Below are 22290 nucleotides of genomic sequence, written 5' to 3' on the forward strand. Positions count from 1 at the left end.
ACACACACACACACACACACACACACCCCATACACAACAAACAAAACCTCTAAGTCAGCAAAAAAAAGAAAAAAGAAAAAAAGAAGCTTCTAACAAAGCTAGCTAGCTAACACCTGTGTGGCTAGCCTAGTAAACACTCACTTACACACAGTGAGTAAATAACGCATGTAACCCACTACATAGTTAACAAGCAAACATGTTTGGCTACAGCATGTAACTCACTACATAGTTAAAAAACCAACACGTTTGGCTATAGCATGTATGCCACTACATAGTTAACGATTGAACAGCCGTGCCTTTTTTACCTAATATAAGAGCCGCCTCGGGCCAAATGACCTTAGTCTTTACAATGGTAAGCTGCTATTTACACACAATGACCACTAGTTGGTAGGCTTGTAAGTTAGCCTGCCTCCTAAACAGAAAAACTGCTAAATAGCTTTATACTAGCTTATCATGATGTGATTTTGAAAATGTAAGGAAACTGGGTGGTAGAACGCACATATCTAGGAAAAGTCATGAAAGGAGGGTCCTGAAATTTTATTTAGCACACAAGTATATTTAAAAATTACTTACAGGGTCAACACTAGCTGTGCTAGTGTTAACAAACTAACACGTTTGGCTATAGCATGTTACAACAGCATCCACTGTTGGTGGGTCGGCAACAAACATAACTTGTTTTGTTAGCCTAGTTTACATACACACAGCTTAGCAGCATGTAACTCACTTACCCAAAAACAAAGCACAAGGTGTATGGACAAACCACAGTCCTGTGAATAGTATGTTGATGTAGAATGTTGATGTAGAATGTTGATATAGAATGTTGATATAGAATGTTGATGTAGAATGTTGATATAGAATGTTGATATAGAATGTTGATATAGAATGTTGATATAGAATGTTGATATAGAATGTTGATATAGAATGTTGATATAGAATGTTGATGTAGAATGTTGATATAGAATGTTGATATAGAATGTTGATATAGAATGTTGATATAGAATGTTGATATAGAATGTTGATATAGAATGTTGATAATATAGAATGTTGATATAGAATGTTGATATAGAATGTTGATATAGAATGTTGATAATATAGAATGTTGATATAGAATGTTGATATAGAATGTTGATAATATAGAATGTTGATATAGAATGTTGATATAGAATGTTGATATAGAATGTTGATATAGAATGTTGATATAGAATGTTGATATAGAATGTTGATAATATAGAATGTTGATATAGAATGTTGATAATATAGAATGTTGATATAGAATGTTGATATAGAATGTTGATATAGAATGTTGATAATATAGAATGTTGATATAGAATGTTGATATAGAATGTTGATATAGAATGTTGATATAGAATGTTGATATAGAATGTTGATAATATAGAATGTTGATATAGAATGTTGATAATATAGAATGTTGATATAGAATGTTGATATAGAATGTTGATATAGAATGTTGATAATATAGAATGTTGATATAGAATGTTGATAATATAGAATGTTGATATAGAATGTTGATATAGAATGTTGATAATATAGAATGTTGATATAGAATGTTGATAATATAGAATGTTGATATAGAATGTTGATAATATAGAATGTTGATATAGAATGTTGATAATATAGAATGTTGATATAGAATGTTGATAATATAGAATGTTGATATAGAATGTTGATATAGAATGTTGATATAGAATGTTGATATAGAATGTTGATATAGTATGTCTCTGAAGTCTTATGTAGACTGAGATAGGTCTTATGAAGTCTTATGTAGACTGAGATAGGTCTCTGAAGTCTTATGTAGACTGAGATAGCTCTCTGAAGTCTTATGTAGACTGACTAACCTACACGTAATGGATAATATAGAATGTTGATATAGAATGTTGTTATAGAATGTTGATAATATAGAATGTTGATATAGAATGTTGATATAGAATGTTGATCACATAGAATGTTGATATAGAATGTTGATATAGAATGTTGATAATATAGAATGTTGATATAGAATGTTGATAATATAGAATGTTGTTATAGAATGTTGATATAGAATGTTGATATAGAATGTTGATAATATAGAATGTTGATATAGAATGTTGATATAGAATGTTGATATAGAATGTTGATATAGAATGTTGATATAGAATGTTGATAATATAGAATGTTGATATAGAATGTTGATATAGAATGTTGATATAGAATGTTGATAATATAGAATGTTGATATAAAATGTTGATATAGAATGTTGATATAGAATGTTGATAATATAGAATGTTGATATAGAATGTTGATATAGAATGTTGATAATATAGAATGTTGATATAGAATGTTGATATAGAATGTTGATATAGCATGTTGATAATATAGAATGTTGATATAGAATGTTGATATAGAATGTTGATAATATAGAATGTTGATATAGAATGTTGATATAGAATGTTGATATAGTATGTTGATATAGAATGTTGATATAGTATGTTGATATAGATTGATGGCAGCGTCCTCTCTTGTCAACAAACAGACACACCCGCACATGGCTATTTATGAGGGTGTGGGGTGTGGCCGAAAGGGAAGAGGTTACGCCCCAACACAAATACAAATACTACCCCCCCCCCCCCCCCCCCACCCAAGTTTTCGAACAAAATGTAGGTATTTAGTACATTTAAAACTGTTGGTTACGATATCGAGTGGGTTTTTCACCGCTTAAATCGTCATGGAAAACATATTTTTTCACAACAAGACTTGTTTCGCTCGATTTCCGGGTTTTACAATATTCCCGACATGCAGACCTTTTCATCAAGCCGTGACACATATGCCCTACATTAGTTGCTATATTGTTAGTTGTTTTTTCGCGGGAGGTGATTGTACAAGAGCAATGAGAGGCCTGATTGTACATGAGCATTGAGAAGACACCAATTACACACTGCTGATGCTCCTCTCACCATAATGGTATTCTGGAGGTGTCTGAGAGTTTGCTGCTTGGGTCCTTGTGCTCCGGGGACTGACCTGAATCAGTCAAGGGGGGGTTGGGTGGGAGTGGGGTGTTAGAGGGAGGAAGAGAGAGAGAGAGGGGGGGGGGGGGGTTAGAAGGAGGAATTAATAAAAAGAGTAAAGTCACGGAGGAGCCGCGCAGTGCCAGAGACAAAGCTTTTCATTCCAGGGGTTGCCATGGAAACACTCTTGTCTTTCCCTTCAATGTCCCTGTGCTGTGCTGGTACCGTGCCAGGTTGCCCCCACCCCTCTTCTTCCTTTTCTATCTCCGTCTCCATGTTTTCCTCTCTCTCTCTCTCTCTCTCTCTCCTTTTCACTATTTTCTCACTCTATCCTTGCTCTCTCTCCTCTCCCTTTGTACTGCCTCTCATTTCTCCCCTCTTGCAACCTACGCATCTCCTCTCTCTTCCTTACCGGTTCCTTCTTCTCTCTCCACCTCAACCAGTTCTTCTTCTCTTTCTTCTTCACCTCACCCTCCTCCTCCTCCTTACCTCTCACTGCAGTCCCCTTAGAATGCTGTAGACATCACCCTCCCTCTCCCTCTTCCCTCTCTGTCTCCCTTCCTTCACGGAAAATGAAATATTTATCAGCTAACCTAGTATTCTCTGTGTTTGTGTTGGGTGCGGGGGGTGTTTGTGTGGGTTGTGGGGGTGTGGGAGTGGGAGTCACCTTGTTAGTCCGTATGGGTTTCAGCCAGGCTGTTTGCCCAGCTGGTGTAATTAAGACCTGCTCAGCTGGGGTTATTTAAGACCTGCTAACCCAGTGCCTAAGGTGAAGTTAAGCTGCTGGCAGGACAGCTCCCGGTTACAGTACCTCCTGCTATCGTGTTAGTTTCAAAGACGAGACATCTCAGTTAATCCATGCCCTTTCGTTTAGTTTCTGGATTGATATTGTTTGCCCTTATTTGTGGCAGATTTACTAGGCAAAATTGGTGGATGCCTTTTAATAACCCTGTTTTGGTTGCGTTGCAACCTTCAGTGGCTCACAGATTCCTTTCCAGAACCCCTTTTCAGATCAGAATCAGAATCAGAATTATTTTTATTGCCAAGTATATTCACACATACAGGAAATAGACATGGTGTGGTTGGTGCATAAGACATAAAGACACAGACAACAATATAATAAAAAACAACAACGACAATGTAATAAACAACACTATATATGCTAAAATAGTTTTAAGTTAGTTGTTTTTTAAGTAAAAAGACTGACAGAAAGTTAGTAGTTAGTTTAAGTTAGTTGTTTTTTAAGTAAAAAGACTGACAGAAAGTTAGTAGTTAGTTTAAGTTAGTCGTTTTTTTAAGTAAAAAGACTGACAGAAAGGGGCAGTAGAGCAATAATTATGTAGGCTGTAGGGGAGGGGGGGGGGGCTGGAAGTCCTACAGTCAATGGGGCAGGGGGCTTGTTTGTGAGGGGAAGAAACTGAAACTTGAAACCGTTCAGGTAACCGCAACCTTTTGAACCCCTTTCTGTTGGTTTTGATGTGTTTTTGTGTTAGTTCCTTTCATTTTGAGTGACCACCTTTGGAGGTGTTGGATTCGGAGAACGTAACAAGTGGGGGCTTGTCCGTGATCCTTTTTATCGCTGTGCTGTGCTGTGCCATGTGGCCTAAGTCAGTATTTCCCCCCTTTTTTTTCTTTTTAATAAAAGTTGTAAATATGCTTCATGAGTATGGATTATCTCTACTCAATTCATCGCTCAATTGGAAACATTAGCCAAAGTTACCAATGCCGACAACAGTCCTAAAAGCTGATATAGCAGATAGTTGATGCTCATGGTGTAGCATACTGTCCTCTCTCTCCTCTCTCTCATACTGTCCTCGTAAAGTCACCTACACTGAAGTGCTACTGCTTGTTTTAGTGTATGAACAACACTTTTGTCGCAGAGATTCTCACACTGACAACCAGCATACAGTAGCGATAGGATTGTGGTTAATCCGTTTTGAAAGTGGCACATTTGATTTAAAGCCTTCAATGAAAGGGTTTGTACTGAACTCAGGCACGAAAGGGAAGCTGAGCAAAATTGCAGGTGCCATCTGCCACTAATAAAGTAACTGTCAAAGAGACTTTCTGCCTTGGTGGAGATAGAGGTCCCCCCTGAGATGCCTGAGACCAGACAGGTTATAGGGGGAGATGCCTTTGAGAATCCTCTAGGAGAGTCACAAACCTGGAGCAAATGAGAATGGAATCCGATCACAAGGTAAGGGATGCGGAATGTGAGCATGCCGAAGGGAGAAACTATTTGAGAGCTGGAAGAGAGTGAAGTGAAGCATGCCCACCTTACATTTTTACATTTATATTTTTGGCATTTAGCAGATGCCTTTATCCAAAGTGACTTACAACATATACAAGAGGGCGTGAAGGCAATTTGATTAGGAGAGTTAGATATGGAAGCCCTCTGAATCCAGTCAGGCCATCCTGGAACCTCAGCCGGTCAGAACAGCCTGGCTTGAACCACCGTTCAATGAAAAGGAGGTGGACGTGTACTTTACTTTGTTTGAGCGGATTGCCACGGTACTAAAAATGGTGGTCAATGTCTGGTCACTGTTTCTCCAAAGTGCTCTTGTTGGGAAACCTAAAAAAAGTGTCTGTTCAGAGACTGTTAAAACTGCCATCGTTCAGGCTTACGAGTTATTTCCAGAGGCATACAGACAACAGCTCCGTAAACTGCCAAAAGCCACACAATCATGTTGAATTCACAAGGGAACAAGTCTTTTTGATCGGTGATGTGTTTATCTAGATGTCAAGGACCTTCACAAAAGAGTTACTACATACATTAATGATCTTACTCTTGAGAAAGTTGCGGTCCTTGCAGATGAGGTTGTGTTTACCCATAAAATCACTGTTAAGTACTAATCCCTACACACAAAAAACAAAACACAAATAGACACAAAAAGAAACTTGAGAAGTGAAAAGAGAAAAGACAGGGGTGGGCAGAAAACAGTTTTACGAAGCAGACAGTTTGTCATTACTGCCTCCTGGAAGACCGTATGTTTTTTCAGTGTCCCAAATTGAAGCAGAAAAATAAGATAGAGAAAAAGGGTGTTGCTCTGGGGGGTGCTTCTCAGTCCGTTGAGTCCCTGTTGGTGCCTGAGATCCTAAATGAGATTATGTGTTAGATTTGTATGAACCCTTTGTTTCAGATGGGTTCATGTCTCTGCAGAGTGGTAATGCGCTTGTTGTTGTTGTTGTTGTTGCTGTTGTTTTGTCGTCTGAACTGCCTGAATTTCCCCTCAGGGATCAATAAAATACCTATGTATCTATCTATCTATCTATCTATCTAACAACCGGTGTGGATACTGCAATAAACTAGGGCAGCCCAGTCCTTCATTTTGGGAGGTGTTTTGCCATTGTCTGACACCTCGTCACCTGGTCACAGTGTGTTAGTTAATGGCATGGAGATGGAGATGGGCAGCATTGAAATTCCTTTGTATAATGTGGAACTCGTATCTGATCTTGTTACTGGCCTCCTGGTCGCTGGAATGAGACCAAACCTATCCATGAAGGGGGTCTCGTTCATTCTGGGCAATGATTTTGCCGATGGGGAAGTCCTGCCAAATCCTGTTGTATCCTGTATGTGCCCAGATTAGAGGAAAATTAATGGGTTATCAGAGAAATACCCAGCATGTGCTGTTACACAGGCCATATCTAATAAGATTTCTTCGAGCAAGTCTGCTGTTGAGCAGGATTTCAATGATCCTGTTTAATGTGTTGGTAGATGTTTATGTGCAATCCTGGCTTCGATAAACCTTCTGAGTTCTCCAGAACTCTCCTTTGAAAGCTCCGAAGGTGAACGAGTTGGTAGGGTCTCTGACATGTTATAAAGTCCCGACAGTAGACACTTCTATGTCCAGAGAGAAGTTTATTGCTGAACAGAGAAAATATGCTTCCCTCTCCTTTCTTTTTGCCGAGGTACGTCGAGAGGAGGAATATGTTGAGGGTACTGTGGGTGACTTCTGGGCAGGATCAATGGTCCAGTGGATCTCAAACTGTCGTGCCAGTTACCCTCCGACAGGAGATATGGAGGTTGGCTCATGATGGTAGCATTGCAGGCCAGGGGGTTGTGGCTTTTTGCAAATCATGTCACATTTTCCAGATGGTGGGTAAAACTATACAGGTGCTGCTTTACAGCCTATACTTGCTTTTGGCAAACATTTGAGCAGGGTTCTGGTGGACTGTGTTGGTTATTTGCCTAAAACTAAGAATGGTAACTTATATCTCTTGACCATATTGTCCTGCCACTCATTCCACTGAGGCCATTCCACTGAGGAGTATTACAGCTCCTAGTGTTGTTATGATCCTTTTTGGCCTTCCATAAATAATGTAGTCGAACCAAGGCTATAAGCAAGTGCTACAGCAGTTGGGCCCTGCCCATTGCTTCTCAAGTGTGTATCACCCAGTCTCAAGGCACTCATAGGCGTCATTTGGTATGGCAAGGTATGACACTCGCCATACCATGGCTTAAAAAAAAGATATAAAAAAAAAAATGAAACATGTTTTGTCATTTTTGTGATTTATCCACTCCAGAACTAACAGTAACTCAAACTCGTCCCGGATTTCATGCCCAGGACCACCAGGTTAGCTATCTAATGTAGCTAATGTTACCGATGCATCATCACCATCCCCTGTTAAAAACCCAATGTTAAAGCTACCAAGAAACTGGACAATCAATAATAAAAGGGGTTGTTCCCTTTCTACTTTTCTTCACAAGCATTGGTGGCATAATTGGCATATCTAGTCTAGTTTAATGTGATCAATAATATTTCAATCAGTGAGCTCATACTTTGAGCTCATAATTGTATTGTTAAAATAATGTCTTCAACGTATTTGTTGTGTGTACCTGAGTGTGCGCACCACACGCAATACATGTCACATTCCGGGCTACTGTAATTAGAGTATTGTTGAAAGGTCAAATGTTATTTCATGTTTGTTGGCCAACTTTAAAATGGTATTATTGTGTATTGTGCTCTTGCTCTGTTCTTTGAATAGGTGGAAAGAGTGGGTAACTGTATTATAATAGTGCATTGAAAAATATTGTGTGCTGAAGGTGGAGGGAGTAGTTTTGCTAGTGCCACAGAAATGAATGAGAGGAGTTCAGAGCATTCTGACGGTACAAGACATTTATTTTTCATTTGATTTATATTAGAAACATCTCAGTGTCTATATCTATACAGTATTTACTATACAGGAAGAAAACATTTTAAACAGTTGAAGGCTAGTGTATGCATTGCAGTGTTTTGGCTTGACTGAAATGTATCTGCATTTTTTCAGATCAAGAGTCCAAACATTTTGATTGGTTGGCGACTTGTTCCCAGTTTCACCAGTTACTGTCGCAAATACTACAATACTATTGACTCTAATCTTCCTCCAGAGTATGAGGAAGGTCAAACATGTGGGGCAGTTGAAGATCTACATTTTGGAAGTCCTGGATGTGGCTATCTGTCACACTTGCTATCCATCACACTTGCCTTCAAATAAAGAAGTAGATAGACATTGTAGTGCTTCTTGTACAATACCAGAGTTTATTCTGAGATGTACCATCGCAGACAAATGCACTGGAGCATGAACATTGACTCAATACCATTATTAAAACAGACTCGTACCCTTTGCCCAGGGTTTCACAATCGGGTGGAGCAAGTTGGCGCAGCCTTCAGAAAAATTCGATCTGCTGAAGGTGGTATTGACAGCTGCTTCTAACTGAGCTGCCATAAACTTGTCTACCTGTCATTCCTGATGGTTTATTTCCCTGCCATCCTCTTCCATTCAGTTTACGAAATGCAGGGGGGCCACGTTTTCAAAGGCTCATGCATATTGTTTTACCTGGTCTGGCAAATTCTGGGGGCACATTGGCATTGGGATGATGTGGTGGTATTTAATGCCAACTGGCCAAAGCACCTATTACCTATTAGCTATTTGAACAGATTGCCAATTTGAAAGTTAATCTGTCAAAAAATGAAATCGCTCAAGCGATTGGTGAAGTACCTCGGAAAGGTGGAGGGTAGGGAAGGCCTGTCCAGTCATGGCAACGTTGGGGACGATTAATAACCTCACTGAGCCTGTCATCCGCTGACACAGATACATTTTGTAGGAACTCGGATTTCACTAGTCCCAAAGTCCCCTTCCGTTGGAGCCCAGAGTGTTAGACGGCGTTTGAGAAGTCCTAAGCCTTGTATTGTAAGTCTCGACACTTTCTACTCCAGATTTTCCATCATCCCTTTTCTTTGTACATAGGTGCCAGTGATAGAGAGCTGGGGCTGTTCTGCTACATCAAGATGACAGACAGCAGTATTGAACACCCTGTGGTTTTCTTTACCGGGTTCTGGGTTATTTTTGCTTATTTGGTTCGGGGTGAATGTAACAGCGTTACACTGTGTTTGAAGGTAAAGTTGATTCAGTCTAGTCTGTACATTACGTGCTCTCTGAAAGAAACAAACAGTACTGGAAGCTTTTCATCTTCTGGACGAGAGGAGGAACACTAACCTTTTCTTTTTATGACGAAAGTTTATTTTTTGTTGTGGGAGACACTCGGAGGAGAGGTGCAACGGTCAAGGCGTCTGGGATTTCCACACTGGGTCAGCTGAGCTTCCTGTTGAAATATGCAGCATATAGGAGAGAGTGGCGGGCTTGGACTTTGGGGGAAGTTAGGGTGGTGGGGGTGGGGTGGGTTAGGGTGGTGGGGAGGTGTGTAGGGAAGTTAGGGTGGTGTGTGAGGTGTGTGGGGGTGGGGGGGAGTTAGGGTGGTGTGGAGGTGTGTGAGGTTGGGGTGGGGAGTTAGGGTGGTGGGGAGGTGTGTGGGTGTGGGGGGGAGGTGGGGGTGGGGGGGAGGTGTGTGGGGGTGGGGGGGAGGTGGGGGTGGGGGGGAGGTGTGTGGGGGGGAGGTGTGTGGGGGGGAGGTGTGGGGAGGTGTGTGGGGGGGAGGTGTGTGGGGGTGGGGGGGAGGTGTGTGGGGGTGGGGGGGAGGTGTGGGGAGGTGTGTGGGGGTGGGGGGGAGGTGTGTGGGGGTGGGGGGGAGGTGTGGGGAGGTGTGTGGGGGTGTGTGGGGGTGGGGGGGAGGTGTGGGGAGGTGTGTGGGGGTGGGGGGGAGGTGTGTGTGGGGGAGGTGTGTGGTTGTGGGGGGGAAGGGGTGGGGGAGTTAGGGTGGTGTGGGGGTGTGGGGGTGGGGGGGAAGGGGTGGGGGAGTTAGGGTGGTGTGGGGGTGTGGGGGTGGGGGGAGGTGTGTGGGGGTGGGGGGGAAGGGGTGGGGGTTACAAGAGAGAAAATGAACTGACGTGCCCACTGGCTGTTCTCACAGATGAAAGAGCCCACGGTGCTCATGGGATACTCCTACTACTCCACACATCGATGGGAATAGTGATTCTGGTTGATTAATAACAAGAAGAATAAGGGTTAGGGTTACGTTACTTAATGTTTTAGTAATACAGTTGTCAGATCAATTAGAGGCTTGACCAGGCCCTCTGTCATAGGAGAAGGATTTGTTTCTAAGGCCAAGCTGCTGGTTAACCTTGGATAAGCAACAGCTGCCCATGGCTGAGCGGAGGTCAATAGATTTGCTTTTGCTGTACGCTGCATCTCTCCCTTGTGTATACCTTGTATTCGATCACTGAAAGACACCGGTGATCTGATTCAATCTTCTGACCTTCACACATCATACCTAAACCCAAGAATTCATAACAACATGACATACCGATAGTTATTACAGATCAATGCACCCGACATTCTCATAGGTTACACCCTAAGGTTTATGACTTTACTAAATGATATTCTCCTATCCTCACACTTCCATGTGCTCGCCGACTTCAAGTAGTAAAGTAGTCGTTTCGAGAGCCAAGAATACAAGATGATTTTTTTCTTCCTCCGCTAATGTATCTAAATAGCCGTGTCCTGTGGGTAATGCTCTCTGTAAAAATATCACAACGAAAAACCTGCGAAACATCCTCTTGTTTCCCAAAACCACCAGCTCCTGAGATAGACCACTGCAGGCTTTCCTCTGGAGAAACTCTGGAGGGGCTGGAAGAAGATTGTCCACCTCTGTAATCTCAAGGTTAAAATACACCTCTCTAATCGGAAGTCCCTTTGTCATTATCCCACTCGTTTTTTTTACTGATCCTAAACAATGATGCCGGCGGAGAGGGGGGGGGGGGGGGGGGCACACATGAGCTCACTTTAACTCTAAGATTCCACAGTAACCCTGGAGTGGGTGTTGAAGAGAATAACTTCCCCTCCGGCAAGCGCTGTACACACACAACGACGTATAAATAGACTCACAAGAACGGAGAGGCATGAGCCTGACATTTGTAAGATAGGGGCTGTTCATTGCCGCCCTTTAACGCTTTAACCCTCAAAGCTCTTCTCATAAATGCCTCGCTCTCTCTTAAGACGCTCGACATGCAAATCGGGCTACACGCCTTCCTTGTCCTCGCGTAGCCCGGCCCGGCCCGGCCTGGCCTGCCCCGGCTCAGCACGGCTCAGCACGGCACCGAACAGCACAGATCAGAGAGGGGCTTCCAAACTCGGGTTGTTTTGTGGACTCGCTGCACGGGTGAAATAAATAAATGAGGACTTTTTCTCGCCGCTCATGCGAATCACGCGTCTTAATCTGATGCGTGACTCCGAACAAGCATGTAAATACAGCTCCTCCACATGTAAATGAGCATTCTCTCTCAGCAGATCACATGAGTGTTGGTGTATTTCAATTAGCAGGCTGCTTCGGTGCTCTAGTTTCGATATCTGAGCCCTGGGAACCAACGAGCTTAGAGATTCATCAATACTACATGCAAGTATTCACAAGGCTAGACATAATTCAGTGATATGATCATTCATATAATCATGTGATAGTATACTCACACTCTAAAAGATAGACAGCCTCACGCTCTGATGCTAATTATTTATTTAACCAGCATTTAGATTTCAATCTCATACTCACATTATACACATATGTGACAGCAGCAGGTGAAACCGGGAACAAGTCAGCAACCGATCGAATGTTCAGACTTTTATTCTGAAAAATGTAAATAAACGTTATTGAAAATCAATGGCACACTCGCTAACTAACACGACTTGTTTTGTGAGCCTGCTAACAATCTAAAGTAGTGTAAAAGTTAAATAGGTAGTAGTGGGGACTACTCACCGAATCCATTGCATTGCAATATTCTGGCTTGACTAGCGAGTGTTTCATTGATTTCCAACAACGTTGACATTTATTTCAATTTTTCGGAATAAAAGTCAGAACAATTTGATTGGTTGCTGACTTGTTCCCAGTTTCACCAGCTGCTGCCAGCTGTGGTCAAACATGATGCTTATGTTAAGGTTTAGCTGGTGAACCCGGGCACAGAACACATACTCGGGACACGTAATGACAATGATAGTGAAGCTAATGCAGGAATAGCAGGGGAGAGGGCATGGCAGGGATGAGAGGCAGGCAGGTGGACAGACAGGGCAGGCGGGGCACGTAGGGCAGGTAGGGAAGGCCTGGTAGCTAGGTCGACAGGGCAGGTAAGGGCAGGTAGGTAGGCCTGGTAGCTAGGTCGACAGGGCAGGTAAGGGCAGGTAGACAGGGCACGTAGGGCAGGTAGGTAGGCCTGGTAGCTAGGTCGGTAGGGTAGGCAGGAAGACAGGTAGGCAGGTAGGCAGGTAGGTAGGCAGGACGACAGGTAGGCAGGAAGACAGGTAGGCAGGAAGACAGGTAGGCAGGGAGACAGGTAGGAAGGGTGACAGGTAGGCAGGGAGACAGGAAGACAGGTAGGCAGGTAGGCAGGTAGGCAGGAAGACAGGTAGGCAGGTAGGCAGGAAGACAGGAAGGCAGGAAGACAGGTAGGTAGGAAGACAGGAAGACAGGAAGACAGGTAGGGAGGTAGGCAGGTAGGCAGGAAGACAGGTAGGCAGGAAGACAGGAAGACAGGTAGGGAGGTAGGCAGGTAGGCAGGAAGACAGGAAGACAGGTAGGCAGGAAGACAGGAAGACAGGTAGGCAGGGAGACAGGTAGGCAGGAAGACAGGTAGGCAGGAAGACAGGAAGGCAGGTAGGCAGGAAGACAGGTAGGCAGGAAGACAGGTAGGCAGGAAGGCAGGTAGACAGGAAGACAGGAAGGCAGGTAGGGAGGGAGACAGGTAGGCAGGAAGACAGGTAGGCAGGAAGACAGGTAGGCAGGAAGACAGGAAGGCAGGTAGGCAGGAAGACAGGTAGGCAGGAAGGCAGGAAGACAGGAAGACAGGAAGACAGGTAGGCAGGTAGGCAGGAAGACAGGTAGGCAGGAAGACAGGAAGACAGGTAGGGAGGGAGACAGGTAGGCAGGAAGACAGGTAGGCAGGAAGACAGGTAGGCAGGAAGACAGGAAGGCAGGTAGGCAGGAAGGCAGGTAGGCAGGAAGACAGGTAGGCAGGAAGACAGGAAGACAGGTAGGCAGGAAGGCAGGAAGACAGGAAGGCAGGAAGACAGGTAGGCAGGAAGACAGGTAGGCAGGAAGGCAGGTAGACAGGAAGACAGGAAGGCAGGTAGGCAGGAAGACAGGTAGGCAGGAAGACAGGTAGACAGGAAGACAGGAAGGCAGGAAGGCAGGAAGACAGGTAGGCAGGTAGGCAGGAAGGCAGGAAGACAGGAAGACAGGTAGACAGGAAGACAGGTAGACAGGAAGACAGGAAGACAGGTAGGCAGGAAGACAGGAAGGCAGGAAGACAGGAAGACAGGTAGGCAGGAAGACAGGTAGGCAGGAAGGCAGGAAGACAGGTAGGCAGGAAGACAGGAAGACAGGTAGGCAGGAAGACAGGTAGGGAGGTAGGCAGGTAGACAGGAAGACAGGTAGGCAGGAAGACAGGAAGACAGGTAGGCAGGAAGGCAGGTAGGGAGGTAGACAGGAAGATAGGTAGGCAGGAAGACAGGAAGACAGGTAGGCAGGGAGACAGGTAGGCAGGAAGACAGGAAGGCAGGAAGACAGGAAGACAGGTAGGCAGGGAGACAGGTAGGCAGGAAGACAGGAAGGCAGGTAGGCAGGAAGGCAGGTAGGCAGGAAGACAGGTAGACAGGAAGACAGGTAGGCAGGAAGACAGACAGGAAGGCAGACAGACAGACAGGAAGGCAGGAAGACAGGTAGACAGGTAGACAGGTAGGGAGGAAGGGAGGTAGGAAGGTAGGCATACGCTGCGGGTCTGGGTCCTGGAGCACAAATATACACGAACTAGCGCTAGAGTGATGGCAAGATAAGGTAGGCAAGCGAGACTCACTTGGAATGACTAACAAGGATCTGGCGAGGAGGAGTGGATGGAAAGCTGGGGTCTAAATGCAGAGTGTGAGGAGATGATGGCCAGCCGGTGTGCAGACTGAGTAGGTGTGGATAAAACCTGACAGGGGGAACCAGAGCCTGATCACGCCCACCCACAACACAGACAGACAGGAGAGAGGGAGGCACTGCATTTACATTTACATTTTGGGGCATTTAGCAGACGCCTTTATCCAAAGCGACTTACAACAAACACATTTGTCTAAGTAAGTGAATCATCTATCCATCAGTCATGTTTTGTTTTTTTCTCGTAATATACAGTAGAGCAACTGAACAGATGGGGAGGTTTCAGGAGGGACAGTTAAGGTGTAGCCCTGAAGAGCACTGGCACTGGCGCCCCCTAGGTGGAATCGGTGGGCATGACAGGTTATACAAATTCGCCACCATCGACCCCTTGCTTGGTCATTGACATACCCATAAAACGGCATGCCAAATAACCACCAGTATCTTCATATATCGCTGATACCTACACATGACCCTGTGTAGACCCACAACCACTTTGCCATTCAATCCACTGAAATTGTTTCGATTCAGGAACCAGAGATTTTGTTCGAATTTTCTACAGGCAGGTCTGGCCCTCCCCCCCCCCGCTAGGCCCTTAACCCCTGGCCTCCCTCTTCATCTCCAGGTACAGTCAAGGCAGCTGTAATAAACCACACAAGCTGTTGACCCTTTGGTCCCAGTCCCTCGTCGAGCATAGAGAGCATTCCTAACATTCCTAACCTCCAGATACCATTAGCGTTGCTGTGGCAACCCGGATACCCTCGCTCTGTTCAATCAGCCCCAGCGTCCACTACATGTGAGAGCAACTCAGCGGGGGGGTAGAGACCTCCTTAGGTCTGCCCTCAAGGCATCATAAAAAGCCGGGTCCTCAGGCCCTCAGAAGGGTCTCCCAGGCCGACATGGAGCATGGCGCTCCAGACCTGAGATCAGACGTAGCCAGCGGGCGGGCGATGCCCAGCCTCTTTTTTTTCCCAAGGAGCCCTGCTTACAATCGTAAATATACATTCAGAATGATATGATATGATTAATACAGGTCTTTCATTATATATCAACTTCACGTCGATATAATCAATTGTGTAAAAAATGTCCATTCCTCAGATGACAGAGCTTTTTTATCAAGGTCTTACACTGACCAAGTGCAAACAGGAGAATCGAACGCGAGTGTTGTTATGATGAAGGTCATTCCCAAGTACTCGGGGGCCACAGACACAAAAGGCAGGTTTGTCTCGTTCAGATTAAAAGCATGGAACTTTGAGTGTTAGCTAAGCTTGGGCCCTGGGTTTGGTAGTCTGTGTGTCTGCCATAAAAGCAAAGATGTGAGGTAAAAATTTGAGTTTTAAAAAGAACTGCTTCTTACACAAATACATTCCAACGATAAGCCCTTCATGAAGTCACTATTCCGGGAGATGAAGAGAGCAGAGAGAGACACCGAGTCTAACTTGTTTGAGAACCGAGGCTGCCACTCGCATGTGAATTTTGTCACCATCGTCGAGGAGAGGGAGGCAGGAGCGTAGCCTGGACAATTTTCCTCTTATTCTCAAATACATGGCGGTTTTTATAAAGTGTTACCAAAGACATAATGCATCTATAGTGAACGTTTAATGCTATTTTACATTGTCCCGAAACAGAGACAATCAATCAAAAAGTGGAAGCCAAACAGGCTCTCGATGGGGCTGGAGGAAAACAAATCAATTATGTAGACAGGCTAAAATGCAATACAAGTTTTTAATGAGCATTCGTATGCGTAGTAATGTAGTCCCAGTGAAGTCCCAGTTATAACTCATTGGCAGGGTACATACAAACACAACTCCACAACACAACAAATATGTATATATATATATATATATATATATATATATATATATATATATATGTAGAGGAGTACCGCTGGAGTAAGCGCATTGTGTAAGCTTTAGGATGGAGGACAACCTTCTGGGATTGACTAGTCTGGTCCATTCCTTTACTCAGGTACAGGCTCACCCCACCTTACAGGTCCCTTCCTCATCCAGGATCACCCGCACCTGACTCATCCCTAGCTATCTCATTGTACCCCACCTGACGTTGCTCTCTCTTGCCTTAACAACAGGATTACAAGTCATAAAGGTGATGGGATAGGATGCATTCAATGTAGTCCTGCTACCTGGTCCCCTATGCATCTGACACTCACGTCCCCACGTGTGCTGTCATGAATACGGAGCGACGCTTCTCTCTGTCTTCCGGTGGCCTCAGATACTCAACTGTAGAAATCTCTCCTTTCCGTGTCAAACAAGAGCCTTCATTTGCATTTCAAGTACCACCGCGTGACGTTAGAATTATAAGGTTCTATCTCCATTTTTTTCCAAATTTAGTTTTTGATCCATTAGGTGTTTATTAATGCCTGTGTGCTGTTATTTTTAAAATGTTGACATTTTTGAGTTAGTAATTAATAAAATACAAAGGTTCCATCTCACAGAACATAATGGAATGTAAAAATGTTGACGCTCAATATTTCTGAACTACCCTAAACGGAGATAGAACCTTCTCATTCTAAGCTCACGACCGCTTACCCTGCATGTCAGTACCTCAGTTCAAGGTAAGGCTTAGAACAACAGCTGAGAAAATCTTGACCAAACCCAAGACCGCAAATGTCAAGTTTCCTGGGCCTGAGCATCTGTCGTCTTTCCATTTTGAATCATGTAAATCGGCAGTAACAATTCGAATGGTGTTTCGCCGACACACGTGTTCTCCTCATGAATGAATAACACAGTGTGTGTCCTCTGTGTGTTCCAGGCCAGAAGAGCATGCGTGTGACCAGCCTGCTGATCTGCCAGGGGCTGCTTTGGGTGGGCACGGCGCAGGGCGTCATCATCACTCTGCCCGTGCCCAAACTGGAGGGCATCCCCAAAATAACAGGTATGGATTGGCGGGCAGGGGAGGCTGGTGGAGGTAGACATGGGAGGACAGGGGAGGCTGGTGGAGGTAGACATGGGAGGACAGGGGAGGCTGGTGGAGGTAGACATGGGAGGACAGGGGAGGCTGGTGGAGGTAGCCAGGGGAGGCTGGTGGAGGTAGACATGGGAGGACAGGGGAGGCTGGTGGAGGTAGACATCGGAGGACAGGGGAGGCTGGTGGAGGCAGACATCGGAGGACAGGGGAGGCTGGTGGAGGTAGACATGGGAGGACAGGGGAGGCTGGTGGAGGTAGACATGGGAGGACAGGGGAGGCTGGTGGAGGTAGACATGGGAGGACAGGGGAGGCTGGTGGAGGTAGACATGGGAGGACAGGGGAGGCTGGTGGAGGTAGACATGGGAGGACAGGGGAGGCTGGTGGAGGTAGACATGGGAGGACAGGGGAGGCTGGTGGAGGTAGACATCGGAGGACAGGGGAGGCTGGTGGAGGTAGACATCGGAGGACAGGGGAGGCTGGTGGAGGTAGACATGGGAGGACAGGGGAGGCTGGTGGAGGTAGACATGGGAGGACAGGGGAGGCTGGTGGAGGTAGACATCGGAGGACAGGGGAGGCTGGTGGAGGTAGACATGGGAGGACAGGGGAGGCTGGTGGAGGTAGACATGGGAGGACAGGGGAGGCTGGTGGAGGTAGACATCGGAGGACAGGGGAGGCTGGTGGAGGTAGACATCGGAGGACAGGGGAGGCTGGTGGAGGTAGACATCGGAGGACAGGGGAGGCTGGTGGAGGTAGACATCGGAGGACAGGGGAGGCTGGTGGAGGTAGACATCGGAGGACAGGGGAGGCTGGTGGAGGTAGACATCGGAGGACAGGGGAGGCTGGTGGAGGTAGACATCGGAGGACAGGGGAGGCTGGTGGAGGTAGACATGGGAGGACAGGGGAGGCTGGTGGAGGTAGACATGGGAGGACAGGGGAGGCTGGTGGAGGTAGACATCGGAGGACAGGGGAGGCTGGTGGAGGTAGACATGGGAGGACCGGGGAGGCTGGTGGAGGTAGACATGGGAGGACAGGGGAGGCTGGTGGAGGTAGACATGGGAGGACAGGGGAGGCTGGTGGAGGTAGACATGGGAGGACAGGGGAGGCTGGTGGAGGTAGACATGGGAGGACAGGGGAGGCTGGTGGAGGTAGACATGGGAGGACAGGGGAGGCTGGTGGAGGTAGACATGGGAGGACAGGGGAGGCTGGTGGAGGTAGACATGGGAGGACAGGGGAGGCTGGTGGAGGTAGACATCAGAGGACAGGGGAGGCTGGTGGAGGTAGACATGGGAGGACAGGGGAGGCTGGTGGAGGTAGACATGGGAGGACAGGGGAGGCTGGTGGAGGTAGACATGGGAGGACAGGGGAGGCTGGTGGAGGTAGACATGGGAGGACAGGGGAGGCTGGTGGAGGTAGACATGGGAGGACAGGGGAGGCTGGTGGAGGTAGACATGGGAGGACAGGGGAGGCTGGTGGAGGTAGACATGGGAGGACAGGGGAGGCTGGTGGAGGTAGACATGGGAGGACAGGGGAGGCTGGTGGAGGTAGACATGGGAGGACAGGGGAGGCTGGTGGAGGTAGACATGGGAGGACAGGGGAGGCTGGTGGAGGTAGACATGGGAGGACAGGGGAGGCTGGTGGAGGTAGACATCGGAGGACAGGGGAGGCTGGTGGAGGTAGACATGGGAGGACAGGGGAGGCTGGTGGAGGTAGACATGGGAGGACAGGGGAGGCTGGTGGAGGTAGACATGGGAGGACAGGGGAGGCTGGTGGAGGTAGACATGGGAGGACAGGGGAGGCTGGTGGAGGTAGACATGGGAGGACAGGGGAGGCTGGTGGAGGTAGACATGGGAGGACAGGGGAGGCTGGTGGAGGTAGACATGGGAGGACAGGGGAGGCTGGTGGAGGTAGACATGGGAGGACAGGGGAGGCTGGTGGAGGTAGACATGGGAGGACAGGGGAGGCTGGTGGAGGTAGACATGGGAGGACAGGGGAGGCTGGTGGAGGTAGACATGGGAGGACAGGGGAGGCTGGTGGAGGTAGACATGGGAGGACAGGGGAGGCTGGTGGAGGTAGACATGGGAGGACAGGGGAGGCTGGTGGAGGTAGACATGGGAGGACAGGGGAGGCTGGTGGAGGTAGACATGGGAGGACAGGGGAGGCTGGGGGAGGTAGACATGGGAGGACAGGGGAGGCTGGTGGAGGTAGACATGGGAGGACAGGGGAGGCTGGTGGAGGTAGACATGGGAGGACAGGGGAGGCTGGTGGAGGTAGACATGGGAGGACAGGGGAGGCTGGTGGAGGTAGACATCGGAGGACAGGGGAGGCTGGTGGAGGTAGACATGGGAGGACAGGGGAGGCTGGTGGAGGTAGACATGGGAGGACAGGGGAGGCTGGTGGAGGTAGACATCGGAGGACAGGGGAGGCTGGTGGAGGTAGACATCGGAGGACAGGGGAGGCTGGTGGAGGTAGACATGGGAGGACAGGGGAGGCTGGTGGAGGTAGACATCGGAGGACAGGGGAGGCTGGTGGAGGTAGACATGGGAGGACAGGGGAGGCTGGTGGAGGTAGACATGGGAGGACAGGGGAGGCTGGTGGAGGTAGACATGGGAGGACAGGGGAGGCTGGTGGAGGTAGACATGGGAGGACAGGGGAGGCTGGTGGAGGTAGACATGGGAGGACAGGGGAGGCTGGTGGAGGTAGACATGGGAGGACAGGGGAGGCTGGTGGAGGTAGACATGGGAGGACAGGGGAGGCTGGTGGAGGTAGACATGGGAGGACAGGGGAGGCTGGTGGAGGTAGACATGGGAGGACGAGCGGGGCTCACTGTTAAGCGTGGGATGGAATGAGGAATGGTGTTAAACAAGGGTTTGATACCATTACTCATTCCGTTCCATGGAATACAATGAGCCCCGGCCCGTCCTCCGATTTCTACCTCCACCAGCCTCCCCTGACGGGAGGAGGGTGGAGGGGAGGCTGCTCACAGTGATGCTTATAGAAGGGATATAATAAAGCTAATAATAAAGCTATCCAATGGTACGCCGCTGCTTGCCTCTGAGGACCTGTGTTTTAACTATGAATGAGAAGAACCAAACCCATAGTTAATTATCAGTTAATTAATGAACATGGCACTGCTTGCATCTGGAGATTTTACATGTTCACAAATCAAGATGGCGCCCCTGCGTGGCTGCTGTGTTTTCGTGGTTTATTTTAGAGTTATTTTGTGTTACTTTACCCTCTTAATCTCACAGCCACTTTACTACTGAGCTCTCTATTATCACTAATGGCACCACTAGTGTATCCTGTCTTACCTGTACTATTGTCACCGTTATCTTGTATTATGCCTATTATCTTTTGTCCCTTATGTCCTGTACTACTGTCACTTCTTTTACCTTGAATTATGCTTGCCTTATTGTCTTGTGCTGCAATGTGATGTCAGGACACGAAGCCTAAGAATGTTCATCTCTTACACTCGTGTAATGTCGTGACGTTAGAATTATAAGGTTCTATCTCCATTTTTGTCAAAATTTAGTTTTTTTTCATAATCTGATCCATTAGGTGTTTATTAACGCTTGTGTGGTGTTATTTTTTTAAATGTTTACATTTTTGAGTTAGTAATTAATAAAATACAAAGGTTCCATCTCACAAAACATAATGGAATGTACAAACTTTGACGCTCAATATCTCTGAACTACCCTAAACGGAGATAGAACCTTATAATTCTAAACTCACGATGTGACGTGACAATAAACTTGAAACTTGATACTTGAAAAAGTGTTCAACGTCTTCTTCTCATGCGACTCTGTCCGTGTGTCTGTCCTGCAGGGAAGGGCATGACGTCCGTGAATGCCCACTGCGGCCCGGTGGACTTCCTGGTGGCGACCTCCAGCACCCTGTCCCCCGAGCTGCTGAAGAGGGACTCGGTGGGGGACGGGCCCGACTCGGCGTGCGGAGGGGAGGACCGCAGTGACTCCTCGTCCCAGGAGTCTCTGCAGCAGACCGGCGGCTCTTCTTCCCAGCAGGGGGGCGGGGAGGGGGGAGGGGGAAGGGGGGGCAAGGGACGGGGCGTGCTGCTGCAGTACAGGCTGCGCTCCACCTCGGGGTTGCCCGGACGACCGTTGACGGCGCGCGCCGGCGACGAGGCGTCCGACTCCTCCCTGGAGTCTCTGGAACACAGCCTGGAGGACGGCTCCATCTACGAGCTCAGCGACGACCCGGAGATGTGGGTGCGGGGGCGGCCCTGCGAGAGGGAGGGGGGCCGCAGGGACAGGGTGACCTCGGCGGCGGTCATATCCGGGGGGAGGGGCTTCCAGAGACTGAGGGAGGGCACGGGGACAGCAGCAGCAGCAGCCGAGTCTTCCGACAGCACCCTCATGGTATGGCAACTCCCCCTGACTGTGTGAGCTGGAGGAGATGTCTATGGCAGAGGCAGCTCCCCTCCCCTCCTATCCTCTCCTCCCCTCCCCTCCTCTCCTCTCCTCTCCTTTCCCCTCCTCTCCTCTCCTCTCCCCTCCTCTCCCCTCCTCTCCTCTCCTCTCCTCTCCCCTCCTCTCCTCTCCCCTCCTCTCCTCTCCTCTCCTCCCCCCGTCCCCTCCTCTCCTTTCCTCTCCTCTCCCCTCCTCTCCCCTCCTCTCCTCTCCTTTCCCCTCCCCTCCTCTCCTCTCCTCTCCTCTCCTTTCCTCTCCCCTCCCCTCCTCTCCTCTCCCCTCCCCTCCTCTCCCCTCCTCTCCCCTCCCCTCCTCTCCTCTCCTCTCCTCTCCCCTCCTCTCCTCTCCTCTCCTCTCCTCTCCCCTCCTCTCCCCTCCTCTGCTCTCCTCTCCTCTCCTCTCCTCGCTCTAGACAGACCTCAGCCCTCCATCCTTACCATGAGGTCAGGAGGATTAAGAACTGAGAGAAGTAGAAGACGTTACCACTGAGAGGCAAGCAGCACCAGCCAAAGACCGGTGGGCTCTGTGTGGGATACGGAATGCGAATGAGAACCTGCTGGTGGTCTTGGGTTCGAGCCATCCCATTGGTAGCTTTACGTGGCTTATGTCATCATCCCCACCTTCAATCCTAGGGGCCGTCCTCGTCACAGTTACAACTAGTCCTCTCTCT

The 22290-nt window shown here is 47.6% G+C and overlaps 1 protein-coding gene across 1 annotated transcript in view; it reads left to right on the forward strand.

The window, feature by feature from the left end:
• The window catches only part of arhgef10la (Rho guanine nucleotide exchange factor (GEF) 10-like a), a 123451-nt gene extending 101637 nt beyond the window's left edge, over nt 1–21814 (forward strand). The window contains exons 22-23 of the mRNA XM_080545679.1: nt 17041–17163; nt 21019–21814. Of these exons, the coding sequence (XP_080401805.1) occupies nt 17041–17163; nt 21019–21596 (701 nt within the window). The 3' untranslated portion in view covers nt 21597–21814. The remainder of the gene's footprint in view (nt 1–17040; nt 17164–21018) is intronic.
• Nucleotides 21815–22290: the final 476 nt, after the last annotated feature.

This window comes from Nansenia antarctica, assembly GCF_963989245.1.
Source record: "Nansenia antarctica genome assembly, chromosome: 15".
Lineage (NCBI taxonomy): Eukaryota > Metazoa > Chordata > Actinopteri > Argentiniformes > Microstomatidae > Nansenia > Nansenia antarctica.